This window comes from Rhinolophus hipposideros, assembly GCF_964194185.1.
Source record: "Rhinolophus hipposideros genome assembly, chromosome: 12".
Classification (NCBI taxonomy): Eukaryota; Metazoa; Chordata; class Mammalia; order Chiroptera; family Rhinolophidae; genus Rhinolophus; species Rhinolophus hipposideros.
In genome coordinates, this window is record NC_138058.1 from 55,626,011 (window position 1) to 55,646,012 (window position 20,002).

The following is a 20,002-nucleotide window of genomic DNA, read 5'->3' on the forward strand; positions in this document are numbered from 1 at the left end:
ATTGGACCTCAAAGTACAGATGTTGTTCCTTTCCTTTTATAAAATAGCACTCTGAGGACTAATGGTGTCGGGTAGAGAAAATGGCTGAACCTTACTTTAATGATTAAAAATAAAACTGAAAATTGGAGGCAAATAATAATACTTGCTGATAACAGCTTTTATCATCCATCCTGACAGACCAAAAAACAAATGAAAAAAAGAGAACAGGGTTGATCACTAGCCTTTTACTTTTTATTGCCGATAATTTTACACCCAGATTTTAGCTAGCATGTCTATGGGATGACATTTAATTGACTCTTCTTTCTCATAAATTGACCATTTTGTCATTCTTGGTGTAGCAGCAGACCTAACACTTTGTGTTTGAGAAACTTTGATCTCCTGGTCACATACTGTTTGTCCCTCCCTTCTTTGGGCGTAAGGAGCTCTGTTCCCCTTTTTCTTCATAGAACTCACTGATCAGAACACAGCTTCTGCCGGTCTGCTCCAGATTCAGGGTTCCCACTCACCTTATACAAACACTGTCAAGAACCACCTTAGCTTTTCCTTTGTGATAACTGGTCTTGGAAAATCTCCTTTCCTTTCCCATGCTTAGGTCTTGAAAGTGTCCAGTTCTTTATAGAAATAGCATTTCACACATGGCAAACTGTTTTAGAAATAAGACATACTAATACACCTAAGTCTTTATTTATTTGGCTCTAGAATTTGCATGAAAATGAGCCTATATGGCAGGTACAGAATGTACTGTAACAGCACCAGAGAGGTACTTCCTCTCTGCTCTACAGAGCCTCAGTGTTTAATACATACATGTGACTTTAGTAATAAAACCAGAGTCCAGGAAAAAAGGAGCCCTTGAGGAAAAAATCAGTTTAAGAGTGACTTTTCAAATTGACCATTCCTTCAATTCAAATAACGGATACATTCACAAGCCCAAATGTTGGCATAGAATAAAATCATGTTCATTTATTTTTTTCTGCATCTTAGAATTAGAAGGCATAAAATTAAATATGTTGATGTAATAAATTCATCCATACAAGTGCAAGTCTCCAGCTATAATGCATTTTATGGCAGATTTATCATTTTAAAAATGTACCACTAAATCAAAAAAGAGGGAGTATGTCCATTTAGCTTTTATTGAAGTGTATGGAGGAGGTCTTCAGAAATCAAATATGAGCATGAAGATATGGCCAAACATAAAATCTATCAAATTGTGAAAAGTTGCTGACTTTAAATAGTAGTTGTAAGAATGACCAATATATATTCTTTGTTAACAACCTCTCACTCTACAGTAAAAAATAAAAATAAAATAAACATTCAGTAAACATCCTTTCCTAAGGTAGTTTCCCTTATATATCAGTGATTTACCCATTTCTTTGTATACACAAATTTGTTCAACATACCAATCAGTGGTTCTCACAATTGAAAAATAAAAGCACAAAAAAGTTTACAGTCTTGTACAGGTAAATAAAAGATCACCTTGAATTAAACTGGATCTCCTTAAGGGCATAGTATAGTTTCAGTTTCATTACCTATTACATAATTAGTTTCTTACATACAAATATTGACATATTTGGCTTGTGCTTCAAAGCCTGTGTCTATGAAGTCCATGTCCACGCAGCTCATAATTTGAAGTCACTGGGGAGTTCTTTGCTGCTGCAGGGTTTGACTTGATCGTGCACGAGAGTGTCCTCCGTGCCCGCTGGGGCACTGCACATGTCCGAGGCATCGTCGGCATCCGGGTCCAAGCCTTCAGGACAGGGAAGTTTTAGCAGCTCTTCCCGGAGCTGAGCAGTGTGACGCTACACAAGGCAAAATAAATGGCAAGTAAACCCAGGGATTCTAATGCAACATCATTTGTGGGAGAAATTGAGTTTAACACAAAATCCAAATCATATGCCTACAAATATTTACTGAGTACCTTCCTTATGCCAGCAACTGTAACAGAGTGACAAAATGGGCAAAAATCTCTCAAAATAATTGATGTTGAAAATAATGTTGTTGAAAAGCCCCGAGTAGCCTGCCTGCAAATCCTACTGCTGTCCCTAAACCATGTATATAGTAAGAGCATTACTGATGACTTATGAGACACCACTCGTTTGCTACACAGACTCTTTAAATTGGAGAGTAACCGCTTGACTTGTAGTACAAGCTGCCTCTGGCTCAACATTTTTGGGAGAAAAACAAGTCAATAAATTAAAATAAACCTGTTACTATTTTAGTGAATGGAAGCAAGTATTTACCAGGTAGTAGGCCCTATGTAGAATGATTGCAAAATGCTTCACACTAATTGTCTCACTTAATGCTCGGAACAAACCTTACAAATAATTTTATCATCGGAATTTTTTTTAAACTCAAGCAAATGAAAAAGATCTAGAAAGATTACATATTACATAACTTTGTATTACCCCAGAATGTCACTAAGGAAAAGATGTAACAGAGAGTAGTTGGTTGTCTACAGGCATTTAATTTCGGTTTATAATTCTCTAGTGGGAAAGAAATGGCCTCAAATGTCACACCAATGGCTTTGAAAATCAGTTGTGTCAATATCTGACTTTGAAAATGAACTAACCAACATTTACGGGACATTTTTTATGTATCAGGTACTGTGTTCAACATTGACAATGTAAGAGCAATGAATAGAAAAAGGAAGATATAATCTGTGATCTCGTAGAGCCTAAATTTTGGTTGGAGTAGTTTAGGACATATAAACAAGATAAGGTAACTACACATTTGCAGCCACTTGTAAAGTTTCAAAGTCTATTTACATGCTGGAAACACAACATTTCTCTAGCCCCAATTTCCCTTCCACTGTGGACAACACTAACTAGGGAATGAGAAACAAATAATCTGACATTGTAAGGGCCCAGTTGAGATAGGAATACTATGCCTTTATTGTGGAATGAAGCCGAATAACTGCATGCTTTTCGCAAGTAGCACTCAAGCAGCAAAGGAATAGTTGAAATGATGTAAATCTGCACTGATTCAAGGATAGAGATTTCCAAGTCCAGGTGTGACAGAGAAACAACAGAGCAAAAGAATTTGCGGGAGCATTTGAGATCTTGCTCCCCAGCATATGTCGTCAGTTTGGCTCAAATAAACTCATTAAAAAAAAGAAGAATTTGAGATATAAGCAAGACGCTAACTGAAATAACAAAGCCAAAGAGGCTGGTCTTTACACACTGAAGTTTTGTGTAAGGGAAAGACGTATCTAAACACATATTTGGGGAAGATCAATAGGAAGAACTATAGTGCACTATAGAAAGAACTGGAAGGAAGAGAACCAGGTCCAAGGACACTGGTCAAATAGACTAAGCTGTGGGAACTGGACAGAGCTGGGGAGAGTGGGTGGTGTCCCCATAGGAAGGCAGCACTGACAGGACCTAGTACTGACGAGGTATATGCGATGAAGGAGGAGGTCAGTAATATCTAGAGATTTTAAGACAGAGAAAAATGGTTTAAAATTAACACAGAAAGTTAGAAAACCTGATTAGACGGAAGAGGAGTTCTAATTTTAGAACTTTAACCAAGTGATGACAAGGCATCTATGTAAAAATGTCAGTAATATAATGTTGAGAAAGCAAAGTTCAAAAAGTCACTTTTAAAGAGTAAATGGCCAAAGTCAAAGGCATAAATACAATGAAAAAGAAAGAATAAATAGCCCTGAGGACCAAAATGTAAGCTTTCCGGTGTATGATCATTCAAGAGAAAAGAAAAAACACACTGAAGGAATTCAAGAGTATGAGAGGGAGTCAGGACAGTCTAGAGATAAAAAGTATAACAGACAGAGGACAACCAAGATGGCACAACAGGTAAACGCTGTGCTCACCTTCTCTCACAACCACAGGAAAATTACAACTAATCTACAAAACAACCGTTATTGAGAATTGCCTAAAATCAAACTGAACTAAAGCCTTTCAACTAAGGACACACAGAAGAAGCCACCTCCGGACTGGTAGGAAGGTCAGAGATGTGGAACAGGCTGGTACCATACCCGCATGTGACCATTAAAGATCAGGTAGGATACTTCGTCTGTGGGGTTCCCTCCATCCCCCAGGGGAGCAAGAGTCCAAGCCCCACCCCAGCCCAGACTTCCAGTGCCGGGGAGAGAAGTCCCCATAATTTCTGATTGTAAAAACCAGTGGAGACTGCGACTGAGTGAGGCACTCCTCTTAAAAGGACCGTGCATGGACTTACCCACCAACAGGATCACTTGCTCTGAGCTCCAGCGCTGGGGCAGCAGCTGGAAAGGCGGCAGGGACATATGGGGGAAACTGAGTTGTCTGGTCTGGGACGGGGGCTAAAGAGGCGGCTTTTTCCTGGATGGGGGAGCCGGTGGAGGCCAGTTTCTTAGCTGAGCTCTCCCCCTTCCCGGCATGTGAATACAGGCAGTGCCTTATCTGAGTCTCCCCTGTTCATTAGCCTCTCCCTGGCAATTTGAGATCCCGTCCCACCCAACTTTCAGGCACATCCAGGCCACTTTCCAGTGACTTTTGTGCAGACCGCCTGCCTTGGCTCAAGCTGCACCTAGGGTCGCTCAAAGATTCACAGAAGCCAGACAAGCAGCATCTGGCTTGAGCATGTCCTATACCTCTGGCTCAGCAGCCTTAAGGTGACACTAGCGGCAGCTGGCCTTGGTTCACGGCTTGGCCTCTCAAGGTTCTTCCAAGCACAGCACAGGCAGAAGACATCTGCGGATTTCTTTGTGGCTCCTGCCAGGTGGCCCCGGGTGGGAAACAGTCTGTGGCTGAACTTGACCTACAGCGGATCCCCTCCAAGGTGGTCCTGAGGTGGGCATTTCCAGTGGCCAGCTTCAAAACAAGCTGGAGCATCACCCAGCTGTCTCCAAGTATGACACATTCAAGGGGCAGGCACCAGAGTCCTGCTGAGGCAGATCCTACCTCAGGGGCTGTAGGATCAGCCCCTGCACAGAAACTCTTCCACTGTAGTCAAGGCCAGTCCTCACAACAAGTGAGCCCAAGGGTCAGTCCCTCACACTGATGTGCAATTATCAACCAAGGCTCAACAACAAGAGGAGGGCACACACAATCCACACAAGGGACACACCTGTAGTGTGTGGCTCAGGTGACCAGAAAGACTGCGCCACTGAACCCCACAGCACACCTACTACATAAGGCCACTCTACTAAGACCAGAATACATAGCAGCCCTACCTAATACATAGACACAAACACGGGGAGGAAGACAAAATGGGGAGACAAACAAACAAGTCCCAAATAAAAGAATAAAGTTCCAGAAAAGGAACTAAGCGAAACGGAGATAAGCAATCTACCAGACACAGAGTTCCAAAGAGTGGGTTATAAGAATGCTCAATGATCTCAGAGAGAACTTCAAGAAAGAGATAGGAAACATAAAAGTGGAGATGGAAACCATGAAAAAGAACCAGTCAGAAATAAAGGATATGATAATGGAAATGAATAATACATTACAGCCAATCAACAGATTAGATAAAGCACAGGATTCAACCAGTATTGTAGAAGACAAGGTAGCAGAAAACACCCAACTAGAACAGCAAAAAGAAAAAAGAACTCCCCAAATTGAGGAGAGTTTAAGGGGCCTCCGGGACAATATCAAGTGTACCAACATTCGTATTATAGGGGTACCAGAAGGAGAAGACAGAGCAAGGAATTGAAAACCTATTTGAAGTAATAATGACAGAAAACTTCCCTAACATGGTGAAGGAAATGGAAATACAAGCCCAGGAAGCACAGAGTCCCAAACAAGATAAACCCAAAGAGGCCAACATTAAGACACATCATAATTAAAGTGCCAAAGGTTAAAGACAAACAGAGAATCTTAAAAGCAGCAAGAGAAAAGCAGTTAGTGACCTAAAAGGGAGCCCCCATAAGACTGGCAGCTGATTTTTCAACAGAAACTTTGCAGGCAAGAAGGGAGTGGCAGGAAATATTCCAAGTCGAAAAGCATCCACATACAACCAAGAGTGCTCTACCCAGCAAGGCTGTCATTTAGAATTGAAGGACAGATAAGGAGTTTCCCAGATAAGAAAAAGCTGAAGGAGTTCATCACCACCAAACCAGTATTACAAGGAATCTTAGAGTGACTTCTTTAAGATGGGAGGGGCGTTAAGGATGGGTGAAAGGGGAAGGGATTAGGAAGTACAAATTGGTTGTTATATAGTAGTCATGGGGATGAAGGATATAGCATAAGGAATATAATCAATAATATTGTAATAACTAGGGGTGGTGCCAGATAGACACTAGATCTATTAGGGTGATAGATGGGAATGGGGTTGGGGGCAGGGTGAAAAAGGTGAAGGCATTATAAAATACAAATTGGTAATTAATACACTATGGGGAATATAATCAACAATGTTGTAAATATCATGTTAAGGTGCCAGATGGGCACTGGACTTATCAGGGGGATCACTTCATAGACTGTGTCCAATGAGCTATACAACTGAAGCTGAAGTAGAATAATACTTAATATCAACTATAACTAAATATATAGGTATATATAGTCACGGGATATGGAGTACAATATAGGGAAGATAGTCAATGGGATTGTAACATGTACGTTGTCAGAAGAGTAGAGCTTGGGGGGGGGTGTTATCAATTTATGAGGGGTTTAAATGTCTTAACTATTACGTTCCTTTGTGCACCTGAAACTAATAAAAAATAAATTTAAAAAAGTACAGTAAAAAACAAACATTATGTTATGACTGTTTTAATAGGTAGGCATAGGGTGTTATAAAAGCTTAAACTGATATCATCTAATTTAAAAGTCATGTCAAGCTTCTATGAAGTGAAATTTAAGCTGAAAATTGAGTAGAAGTGAGCTAGTAGAGCACGTGAAAAGTAAGTATTTGTAAATACCTGGAGAGGAGAGAGAAATGAGTAAACAGAAAGGTGAGCAGGGGTCACTGGCTTTGAGCACTGGAGAGTGGGTAACTGGGAGAATGGAAGTTAAACTGCAAAAGGTTAGTTAGTGAGTGGGTGGTTTTACTATGAAGGTGGAAATGTTAATTGCTCTAGTTTGATAATAAAAGAAGAGAGAGTTTTATAATAATAGTGGCAAAATAAAATTAGCTTGGGGGATGCAAATGTTGAAGACGAAAATAATTTTCTTTCTGAAAGTTTTAAAATAAAAAATTTCAAACATATAGAAAACTGAGCCAAATATAAACTTTCATGTATATCTATCACCTAGCTTCAACAATTATCAACTCACAGCCAGTCTAGTTTCATCCCTATCACACTACTTGACCCTTCTCTTTTCACCAGACATCATGTGGTTTTTCACTGATACATATTCCCATATGTAACCTGAAATGATAGGTTTTAAAACCACTCTTAAAAATCCAATAAATTCTTATTATCATGATCTAATCATTTTAAGTGAAGATAATTTTAAAGTTGGAAGGAAAAGAACCAGTAGATATGGAAAAAATTAAAGGTAGGAAGAGGAAAAATAATTGGTGGAGGAAAAAAGGAGGCAGGGAAAATAGTGTGGGTTAATGAAGGAATGAGTCCACATGGAAAAGAAAAAAAAAAAATCTCTAAAACCATCCTATTTTGCATTTCCATTTCACGAAGGTCCAAATTGAAAACAATTGCCCGCCTCCCCCCAAAACACAAGATTTGTATCACAGACACTTCCACTAATCAGTTGTTGCAGGTTCTCCAGTGACCATCTCCCTCATTACTCCAAGTAAGAAAATTCTGGAAAGTAAGGCCTAGGGAAAAGCTAAATGAGTAAAAAGTCATTTGGGGAGCACATCTGGTTGTCATCACCTTCAAATAACTCTATAAAACTCTGTTGCCTTAGCCCCTGTACCGATTTTTACAAACTGTCAATTCATTGTCAAAATGAATGTATCTTTTCTACTGACTTTTGGGTAACAATTTAGACCAATTTAGAACTAAAAAGTAAATTTTAGGTTCCTTTAACTCCCTCCCACCTTTTACCATCCGGTGGCCACGGTTCTGTCCATTAACAGACATCTTCTTTTGAAGCACCAACAGGGCTCCTGTGAGGAGCCTAACTCACCTTGAGAGCTGCTGCATGGTGAGACATGGTTCTGCCTACCCGCTTATCACTGCTGTACTGCTGGATGTCGGCAATCCACTCCTCACACTGGGCCATGATCTCAACTCTTTTCAAGTAAAAATGTTTGTGTATAACCTTAAAAATAAAACAATCAAGGAAACAAAATGTGTTTGGGTCAGAAATTAAAAGACAAAGTATGTGGCATTAAAAAGAAATGAAATGTAAAAGACACTGCAATGTTTTTCTCTCCATAAAACTCAATTTAGTGAACTCTATACTATTAACAGGGCAGGTTTATGACATCAGATGACATGAGTTGAAATGCCCACTTCTATAGCAGAAAATAATGCACAATCCTAATCAGATATTCAAATAGTTAATCCAATGCAGAGAGAATAGGGCATATATAATGCACCTGATCTTAGCCAAAAGGCCGAGAAACGATGGCATATATAATGCAATCTATTCAGAAGGTGAATGTAAATGAACAAGTAAATGACGAGGAGAAAAGAATTAGAAAACTATGGACAATAGAAAAATCTGCCAAAAATGTGTACCTTTAAAAGAGAACTCAAAGAACACCTAGATAAACTAAAGACATTCCAAATGTCAAAGAAATTCAGAATGGAGGCCTAAAAGGGCACTATTATTATTTTCTTAATTGTGTCTTCTGGTTAATTTATGGATAGGATTTTATAAAATAAAATTTCCTTCTAATAATTGTTTCCCCAAAAATAAGACCTAGCTAGACAATCAGCTCTAATGTGTTTTTTTTGGAGCAAAAATTAATATAAGACCTGGTATTCTGTTATTCTATTGTATTCTATTCTACCAGGTCTTATATAATAGTAAAATAAGACCAGGTCTTATATTAATTTTTGCTCCAAAATACGCATTAAGCTGATGGTCTGGCTAAGTCTTACTTTCAGGGAAACACGGCTGTAGTTGACAGTTGGGATTAAAATAAAAATCTGAAAAACTGAGTAGAATGCCTTCCTGTGTTAGTAGGAGTCTGTTTCTGACAAATTTAAGTTAGAAAATAGATCAATTTGGAAATATTATTAAATCAATTTGGAAATATTATTCTGTATTCTGGGTGAGCTACTATGTTGTCAAATGAGCTTATCTCCCCTAAAGATAAAGCATTAATACCTACAATGGAAAAAATCATTAGGATACCCTGGGAATGGATATAAAACACCAATAAGATCCTAATACACTTAATAGTTATTGTGTTTGATGCCTATAGGGATACAAAAGTAAGACAGAGCCTGACATGAAGACTCATGATAACCAGAGTACAGCAGAAAAAAATACTTAAAATACAAACAAAAAAGTCTCAGGGGATTCAAAGAGGAGCAAGTCACATCTGATAGGGAAAAGTAGGAAAGCACTCATGGATAAGGAGTGTCCCCTTTAATGTGAGCTAGGTTCTAAAAGATGAGAAGGATTATTGTTTCAAATTACACTTATTTTTTTGTTGTACAAGTTATCCTTCAACTCTGAGTCCCTTGTATTAACAGTTTATTCTTCTTGCAGGACAACAAAATATTTATGCACGAACCTACAAATTATACATTGACCAAGTAGCGTATGTACTTACAAATTTTTCTGTAATTTTTAAAGTCTAACATAGACAGAAAACTGCAGAAATCACATGTGTACAATTGGACACATTTTCCCACTATAAACACACCAATGTAATCTCTTAACAGATACGACACAGAACAGAACACAACCAAATCTGCCAGAAGATGCCCTCTGGTCCCTCTCACCGTGAATCTTCAAAGGAATCCACTATCCTGACCCCTTTAAGCATAAGGCAGTTTTACTCGTTTTTTAACTTTTTATCAATGGAATCATATGGAATGTACTCTTTTGTGCCTGGCTTATGCTTTATATTGTGTTTATGTTATTTGTCCACCTTAAAGCGTGCGACAGTTTATTCATTTACATTGCTGTATTCCATTTTATGACTACTTCATAATTTGTCTATTCATTCTATTGATGGACACTTGGACTGTTCCAATTTTTAGCCATTATGAATAATGCTATGAACATTCTGCATACCCAATATGTACATAATTACTATTGAAAATATACCAAGATGTACAATTGCTAGTTGTATGGCAGATATTCAGCTTATCAGACCCTATCAGAGCATTCCAAAAGGGCTATACCGGTTTGTATTCCCATCAGAAGTATATCAGCTTGAAACCTATGTAATTTTACTAACCATTGTCACCCCAATACATTTTAATTAAAAAAAAAAAAAAGAAGTGTATCAGAGTTCCAGTTGTTCCACATCCTAACATTTGGTATCAAAGCCTTTAAACTCTTAGAGATGCTAAAGAGTAAGTAGACCAGGGCCAGACAATATAGGGCTTTGTAGGACATGGTAAAGACTTTGGGGTTTCTTCTTCGTACAGTGGGAAGTCATTGGAGTGAGATGATCTGATTATGTGTGGAGAATCATTGTAGAAACACAAAAGTGGAAGCAGGGAAATCGGTTAGGAAACTACTTCCACAGTCTAAGCAAGAGATAATGGTTGTTTGGAATTGGCTGGCGACAGTAAAGATGGTTTTACTGACAAATTTTGATGATGTTTTGAAGGGTGAAGCCAACAATATTTTTCAATAGATTGAATGTGGTATGTGAAAAAAAGAATAAAGTCATGGTTGGTTATGGTTTTGGGCTTAGACGATGACAGTGCTTTTTTGAATGAGGGAAGGAGGGAAGAATCTAGAGTTCAGTTTTACAGTGTTTAGTCTGAGATGACTATTATACATTCTAGTGGATTTGTCAAGTAGTTTATCTGGATTCATTAATGGAGACTTAAGAACACTGAAAAATTATTTTATGATACAAACAGGAGGAAAATAAGTTTTTCAAGGGCTGAAAATGAGTTTCATTTATCCTTGAGTTCTGAGTACTTTAGTGCAATGCCTAGTAACAGTTGACATTCAATATGGTTGCAAAACATATTACTTAAGTAACTCAAGCTTGAAGGGATGGAATATTATGCTTAAGAGCACAAATAAATGCATGTTTGTATTTCCTTTAAGGTTAGGAAAAGAGATTTCCCATACCATTTCGAGGTAAAATGCAAGCTTTTCCAAAAACAGAATACCCAACTTTGTCATTCAAAGTGTAAATTCATATAGTAACAACAAAAGAAAAAATATTCTTTTTATATTCCTTCAGAGTATATTCATCAATAATATTTTATGAAGAGGGCTTCACACATATGATGGTACATCTAGTAGTCACACATAATATTTGCTTAGCTATATTAACGATCAATTTTACGTTAGGTAAGCATGCCAATTATTCCTCTAAACCGTTGATTTCTGACACATTTTAAGAAACTGATGATCAAGGGGAACAATTTTAACAACAACAAAAAGTTTCATGACACAGTTAAAATAAGATGTGATGAAATAATATGATATGACAGTTGAAAACTACAATCATTTTTTAGGCAGACTATGGAGAGACAACGAACCACAGAAAAAGAGTCACGCTTCAGGATGTGGTGAAATAAAAGCACTTGAGAATATCAAGACAGGTTTCAGAAACTCACTAGTCCAACTTTATCCTGAAGAAAAGAAAATGTCTTTTTTGCAACGCTCACACACAGATATTAGTACAAGAGCAAAGTTTCTATTAGCAAGACAACTTTAGAAAGTATCTTGACTTAAAAAAATTTATGAGGAATATTTTAGTAACATTAGGTTGGTGCAAAAATAATTGCAGTTTAAAAGGTTAAAAAAAAAAATTGCAAAAAACGCAATTACTTTTGCACCAACCTAATACCTAGACAGCTGCTAGTAGACTGATAACTATTAAAAACAAGGACTTAATAAAAAATAGTTTTAAAAATCATCTGTTACATTATTACTGATATTTTTGGAATTACGGTTAAAAACTGTAAGTTTAGTATACTGCAGATACTCCAAATATCAAGGCAAGTCCAATACTAATAAGTTATATTCTATAACGCCTTTAATAAAGTATTTCATTAATTTTATTGAACATACCTCTTTAAAGCATGGTGAAGGGTTTCTGATTTGTTCTAGCATTGCCCACTTAACCGTTGCTTGTCGAATGTTCCCATCGTATTCTCGAGAACTCTGTGTGCCACTGGGAGTGCCTCTAGATCGTTCATATCCTGGTTCATTAAAGTAAGGCTCAGCTACTAATATAAGGGACTGAACAGACACTAACACCTGAAGAACAAAGAAATAAAGAATCGTTAAAATGCGACATTTTTACTACCAGTAAACCAACAATATATCGCTTCATCAACTAGAAGTCCCTTTTTATATGTGCTTCCACCTATTTTTATCACCATAACATTTATGTTAATAATAACTATAATATTGGGGCTGGCCCGCTGGCTCAAGCGGTTGGAGCTCTGTGTTCCTAACTCCGAAGGCTGACGGTTTGATTCCCACATGGGCCAGTGGGCTCTCAACCACAAGGTTGCTTGTTGAGTCCCACAAGGGATGGTGGGCTCCGCCCCCTACAACTAGTAATGGCAACTGGACCTGGAGCTGAGCTGCGCCCTCCACAAAACTAAGGCTGAAAAGACAACAACTTGAAGCTGAATGGCACTCTCCGCAACTAAAGATTAAAAGGACAACAACTTGACTTGGAAAAAAGGCCTGGAAGAACACACTGTTCCCCAATAAAGTCCTATTCCCCATCCGCAATAAAAATCTTTTTTAAAAAAAGTAATAATTATAATATTGAAATACTTTTACATTCTTAGACAGTGCAAAGCTAACCATATACTTTTACTCACTTGTAAAAAAAATTATGCATGAGGCAGTATATATTTTTATCCCAAGGAAAATTAACTTCCACGACATCACAAAAACCTCATTCCTGGAAATTCTCATTGGCAAGATGAGACCATTGCCAATGAGAATTTGACCACCTCTGATCCCCATTTTTAAAATAGAAGGCTTATTTCTCCAGATGTAATAAATGGAGAGTTCATTCTTAACTAATGTAATACTGCTAGCTAATATACCTATATCACTAGCAAATATAACATCTTTGGAGGCGGGAAAAACATTAGATACCATCTGCCTGTTTCATAAATCACAAAGAATTACAGCAACTGACTATCATTAGGAAAGAGGATTAAACAATGCTTTGGGGATATATTTTCTTAGAAAATTTTTAAAAAGGGAACTTGAACTTGAAAATTATGATCTAAGAATAGATTAGGTTAAACATGTCCTGGAGTGACCACGTTTTTGAGGACAAGATCAGCTATAGAGAAGAAATTTAACCTGTGTAATTCTGAGGTTAGAATCTCATGTTTTTTTAAACTTTCTGAAACTAAATATATCATTGAAGGAAAGTGCTTTTCCTTTGGCTATATACATTCCCCTAACTCAAATCTGACACTTCTGAAAGTCAATTCTAGGACACAGTTATTAGTTCCTTTCCCATTCCCTTTTAAATAATCTTCTACTTCCACTAATACAAGCAGGACACAATCTCCATTTTTCAACACAGGGAGAAAAAGAATTTAAATTAAAAACTCATCACAAATCTATAACACAAAAGTTAATTATTTATTTAACCTCACCTCCTTTGAGACAAAAAAAAGTTTTATAAATTTTAGGCAGTTGTTGATTCAAACAACTCTGAAGTTGTTGATTCAAAAATTTAAATTCCAGATTCATAGCATATTTGGTTTAAAACAGCTAAGTCAAATAAAGGAAACTTAAAGAATGGATGTTTTGTATAATAGACCACAGAAAACTACATTTGAGAAATAAATTTGGGCATTACTTTATGTCTTATAAAAACAAAAATACACTGGACTATAAAGTTTTCATTTGGTAACAACAAAATACCAACATTTCTTGGAATTTGATTCAAAAAACAATTTATAACAGGGGTTCTTTTATCATTGAGTGACATTATTTTGTACTTACTTTTTAAAGAAATTTTCTATTCAATTTTTAAACATGTATTTTTTTGGAGGTATATAAATGCTGCTTTATTATCTTCAGTGAATTCAACTATTCATAATATTGATTTTTATGTTATTTCTGAAGCGTTGCATTATCTGACCTGTTGGATCATTTTATTTTATAGCACACTTTATTGTAGCCAATAAAACACTGGGCATGAAAAAAACAGTAAATTAATAAATCCATGGAAGGAAAGATTTCTTTTTTAAAAGGATTTGATACTCAATATTAAAAACAATAGGATTTATCTAACTCTGAGAAACAGTGTACATGTGAGCTCATAGACCACAGTAGGCAGAGTAATTTATCCCCTCAGAACTTTTTTTTTTTAGTCATCTATATAAAGGGGTAAACACCTACTTACATTATAGGATGACTGCGAGAATTAAATAAACTTTCCCTTTTTGGAAGGGGGTTAAAGTAGTAGTGCTCATAAGTAAGTTTAATTAATACATAGTAGCTATTCTTTGTTGGAGTAAAAATGATAGCATGATGCATCCAAAAGATAATAAAAGGCAAACAAAATCACTTCTACTCTAAAAATAAAATATTTTTACCTATGTAATAGGGGCATGCAAAAAGCAGCCAGCATGAGTTCCATTTTCATGAACAAAACTTAATTAAGAGCTACCTGGATTAAAACAAAAAATATTTATCACAGCTACATCTGGCTAAAGAGTTTTGTTAGAGTATGAGTTGAAAATAATAATTAGTCAGAAAATATCCACTACATTACATAGTATATTACATACATATGGTTATATTTAAGTTAACAATAAACAGAATATATTTTCATTCCATAATAGAGGATTACTGATTCTTGGTCAATTCTTTGATATTTTCACAAGTCAAGAATTAGACTTTTACTCATAGGCTGAATTTACTGTTCCTCTCCTGTTTAGCTTCATATTAGCATCCACAAAACTGCAAGAAGTGGGGCGGCTGGTTAGCTCAGTTGGTTAGAGCGCAGTGCTCTTAACAACAAGGTTGCCCGTTCGATCCCCACATGGGACACCACTGTGAGCTGCGCCCTCCACAACTAGAGTAAAACAACTACTTGACTTGGAACTGATGGGTCCTGGAAAAACACACTTAAAATAAAGTTTAACGAAAACAAACAAACAAAAAATTGCAAGAAGTTCTCTATGTAATTTGTTCAAGAACTGACTAAATCAAGAACCATATAGTAGCTTCCTTCCACTATCTTTGTTAAAACAAAAATTTTAACCCTGTTGTATGGTTTATCAGGCCACTCAACTGGCTGACAGGCAATCTTGTCTCCTACAATTTTATACATTCATTCAATTTTATACATTCTTACCATTATCCATTCTTGCAACTTATTCTTATCTTTAGAATATCCACCATTTTGCCACATTCCTGCTCCTACCCAATTCCTGTTAGGAATTATTAACTCCCAATTTCCTTTATTTTCATGTTATGTCTTGTCCAGGATTTAATTCTTTGACTTGGTTCAACATATATTTCAAACAAAGACAAGTACCGAGGATACAATCAAAGATATTAATTTGTAGTAAGAAAGTGTAATAAATAATAACATCTTTGGGGTGAGGGAAAAAAACACCCTTAATTAGTAAGCTGCTTTAAACCTTTCAAAAGAGTAGGTGCCTACCTGCCTCTTTATGGGAAAATTATGCTATTGACTAGGGCTGTAGTCAGTGGCTGATTTCCAGAATTTTCCATTTTAAGAAAAGCAGTAATACATGTTTATCATTTATAACCATTTATAAATAATTATCTGAACCACTAAGTATGTTTAACTCCTCTTGCATATGACATCGTTATTAACATCCAATTGAATCAAAATATTCACAAAGAATTAATGGGAATTTGAGGTACATTACAGCAGCATTGAAAACCAGTTACATAAACAATGCCAAAATTTGTTGTTACAAATAAAATGTAATTATTCTTGATGACAATTCTAATGAATGACTTTTGATTTTAAATTATGCAAATAGTCATGACTTACTAGGTTACTGCTAGATATGAGACTTATGGCATAAGACTAAAAAACATGATATTGTGATACAAATAAATATTATCTTTTTAAGAGTCTCTACTAGGAAACTAAGCAATCCTAATAATGCTTGTCATTGTTCAAAACATTTTTGTAATCTTTTAAATTGTATATAACCTTCGGAAATTTTTGTGGAAGATTTTCAATATGATAAAAAGTACTTTGATCTTTTGTGTACCTGTGATAAATAAAAGTGTAAACATCTTTGGGTCTCAAAGAAATTAATTCTTCCTGTGGCTCTGTAGTCTGCTTCTAAAGAAAGTTTCTAACTTGTGATAAAAATATGTAACAGATGAGGAATGGAGGGGAATGTACTCAACATGATAAAGGGAATTTATGAAAAACCTACAGCTAATATCATACTCAATGAGAAAAACTGACAGATTTTCCCCGAAGATCTAGAGGAAGACAAGGCTATTTATTCACTCTCGCGTCCTCTTGTTCGTGACCAAGTAAAATTTATCCCAAATCTGGAAACTTAGATTCAGAAAACTGTATAAAATATAACAGCATTATTTATAAAACTAAAAAAATCAGAACTGAAATATTTAGTCAAAAGTGGAGAAATAGTGCAATAATAGTATAAAACCCCAAAGATTATCATATATGGCAATTAGAAATTATAAAAATGTAACTTAAAAATGGATATATGCTCTAATGTTAAGTAAACAGAGCAGTACACAAATAATTTATTATATTAATCATGATTATGTGAACTATGCATATGACAAAAAATTTTAAAGGAAATATATAAAGATAATTTCTATGTGTGGATAGTTAAGTTTCCAAACTTGTGAAATTTAAACCCTGCATATAGGTTTCTTTATTTCACACAATTTTTGGTATATAACATAGATAGTCAGGCATTATAAAAGTTAAAAGCAAATCAAACTTTAAACTAAAAAACCTTAAAATATTGTAAATTTATCTTTAACACTACATATATTCAACAAAAAATTCAAAAATTGATTCTAATTCTCAGGTAAGTCTAATGTACTTCATGAGAAATAGGGTATCTCAGAGTTTCCTTTCATAGTTAAACTCATCAGAAGCTTAGTTTATGTTGACAAGTAACAAACATGTAAAAAATACATTTCAAGTTTTTACTGGAATAGAATTGACATAATTATTTCTAAAACGAAGTAGTAGTTCCTTAGAGGACTATACTTGCAACTTCCTTAGTTACTCTGCATGAATCACATAACCTCTTTTTTTCTTGATCTCCACATTAGCAAAAAGAAAAAAATTACATTATAGTATGATTTCTCTCATTCGTAGGATGCTACAAGGTCTTTTCAGAGAATCAAAATAAGAGTGACAGCCTAAAAAATTATTTTTCCTATCTGCTTTCACTTAATTAAAAATAAAGATGTAGGAAAAGAATTCTTCCAGGGTATGTCAACTTTAATAGGCTTACCTGGGGATAATTTATGGAAGTCCTTCTTAAAAATCAACACTAAACTATAAATGTGAGTTTAAATTATGTAGTAACAATAATTTGTTTCTGCTTCCTTAATAACAAGCAACAAAGTTAATTCATTTTATTAATATGCTTACTTTTCCATTTCTCTGGGGGATTCTGAACTATTAAGATAAAGCATCAGCAAAAAAATACTTGATGGAATATTATATAACATATTGTGTTTTACGTGCTCAAGTGTTTTCTGGAAATTAACTCATAAAACTTGAGACATAAAGTGTGTGTCAGTTGCTCTGCAAAATAAGAACAATAAATCCCACATTTTATTAATTCCAGGACAGTACTTCTACGCCTCAAATGAATCCCATTACTATTCAGAAGAACTCCATCAAATGTAGTCTATCAAGTCCCACTGACAGGAGATTTAGCTCTACAGTGACTAGGAGATGGGATAATCTGTCTCGTCTCGTTGCATCATAGTGTACATTAAGGGTACCTTAGGGATTTCTTAAAAGGCAGTTTTGACAAAATGCAACTTTTTCTTATGCCCTAACTTAAGATTCTAAACTCCAGATGAGACTCCACTGTATTAACTGCTCACCTATAAGCTATTTAGTGTGTATTAATCTATCTTTTTATGGGGGGACTATTATGTTTATTCTTGGTCACACACACAAAGAAAATTTTTTTAAACACAGACAGTTCTTCATTTTCAAAGTGAAACAGTCAGAGAAATTTGTTTACTTGCAAAAAGCTTGAGGTCTGAGGATTCCACTTCTCTTCCGGTCTTCCATGCCATGTATTTAAGATGCTTAAACAAACCTGAGGAATATGGGGGAAACCATAAACAGAATTGAAGGGTGTGCTTTTTAAATCAAACTGTCACAACTAGAAGTAAAAACGAATGCTATTACTCCAAATATCTCAGTTTTATGTTCCCACACAAAACCCTAAGGGTCAGTCCGTTAAAACTAATTGGCTTCTTCAGGTGTGATCCAAATCGTGTGACAATTTCATCATAATGAAAAATGATTCAGTATCTATTACTCATTATTACAAATAACACTTTTAAATAAAACAATAACTGTTTTCCAAACAAAAAAATTTTCATTGAGAAAAAAGTGGTACTATTTTTCATTTTTAAAAATCTTTCAAAATTTTATAAAATTTGAAAACTCGATGTAACTTAATAGAAGAGAGCTTGACTTTATATCTGCCTCTATATTCAGTCTATTGCAATACATTGTTTTGAAGTATGTGAATAAAATCTGGCTTCACACAAACGTGGAATTGGAAAGGGGAGGACCTCACAGATTCCTGGAAAGGGTCTTGAGGATTCCCAGGGTTCCTTGGAACAAATTTTAAAACACATTAGATCTTTGTACACTCAGATAGCAAGAATGTACTCAAACTATCTGCCAAATAGAACCAGGGACATTTTATCTGTTCTTATAAACCAAGTTACATATAATGGGCAACAAATATGGACAACAAACAGTTCTTAATAAAACAGAAGTCCATCTGCCTGCTATTCTCTTAGTGCTCTGTGAAAGCAATCATGCAAAATACGTCGATTCATTTAGCAGTTAATTTCATTAATAATTTTAAAAGTCTTGTTATCTGAACCACTTTGTGTGTTATTAAACTACTCTCAGACATAGCATTCCATCTGAGTTTTTAGAGCATCCCTGTGATTACAAATGGTAGGTACTCTTATCCCCACCTACAGACTGGGAACCCAAGGTAAAATGCTGCTACCAGTGTGTAACAGAACAAAAACTATATAAACTCTCAAGCCCTTACCCTCCTCCCTATATCAGTAAGCCTTAAAGAAATTTCTTGAATAAATTTTAACATTTTACACTTGAACTCTATTCATGTTCCAGTTTCTCTCTTGAGTAAAGTCAACATTGCTATTTCCTCTTCTCTGCTCAGTTATAAAAGACCTGTTTCTTTGCTCTCCCAAGAAAGTAGGTCTACGCTGGTTAAATCTCCTACAATAAACACAGAAAACAAATTCCAGTTTTATGACTGGAGTTTATGATAAAGACAAAATGAAACTTGCAAGCATATATATGAAGCAGGCTGCACCTTTTGAAACTAGGAAGGGAAAACTTGGGCCATTTTTAATGTACTAGATCAACTTCAAGCATCCTAAAGGTGTCTGCTTGTGAAGTCTATAAATTTCTTTTGACCTTCTAGTGATTTTTAAGCATTAAATACTCTCAGCATGGCATTTACTGTTGAAATTCCAACAAAACTGTCCAAAATTACCTTGAAAAGTGATGACTGTTCTTTTAAATAAAATTTTAAAAGGTTTACTGTTATATGAAATAATTTTTATTGTACCTGTTTGCAACTTTGGGAGGGGTGATAGGAATGCATCTTCCCACTGATAAGAAAATATTTTAATATAAAGTTTACAATAATATGCATCATGGAAAACTTGGACAGTTATGATAGTAAAAAACGCTGAGATATGCAAAAAAGGAACATACAGTTGACAGTACCGTGCCGTTGCCA

The 20,002-nt window shown here is 35.5% G+C and overlaps 1 protein-coding gene across 16 annotated transcripts in view; it reads right to left on the reverse strand.

Annotated features, from left to right (window-relative positions):
* Nucleotides 1-211: 211 nt before the first annotated feature.
* Nucleotides 212-20,002, reverse strand: part of BIRC6 (baculoviral IAP repeat containing 6) — a 211,416-nt gene continuing 191,625 nt past the window's right edge. For all 16 annotated transcript variants that reach the window (XM_081069478.1, XM_081069474.1, XM_081069477.1 and 13 more), the window contains 4 exons: nucleotides 18,224-18,301; nucleotides 12,063-12,251; nucleotides 8,022-8,156; nucleotides 212-1,796 (listed from right to left, as the gene is read on the reverse strand). In XM_081069478.1, the coding sequence (XP_080925604.1) occupies nucleotides 1,617-1,796; nucleotides 8,022-8,156; nucleotides 12,063-12,251; nucleotides 18,224-18,301 (582 nt within the window). In that variant the 3' untranslated portion in view covers nucleotides 212-1,616. The remainder of the gene's footprint in view (nucleotides 1,797-8,021; nucleotides 8,157-12,062; nucleotides 12,252-18,223; nucleotides 18,302-20,002) is intronic.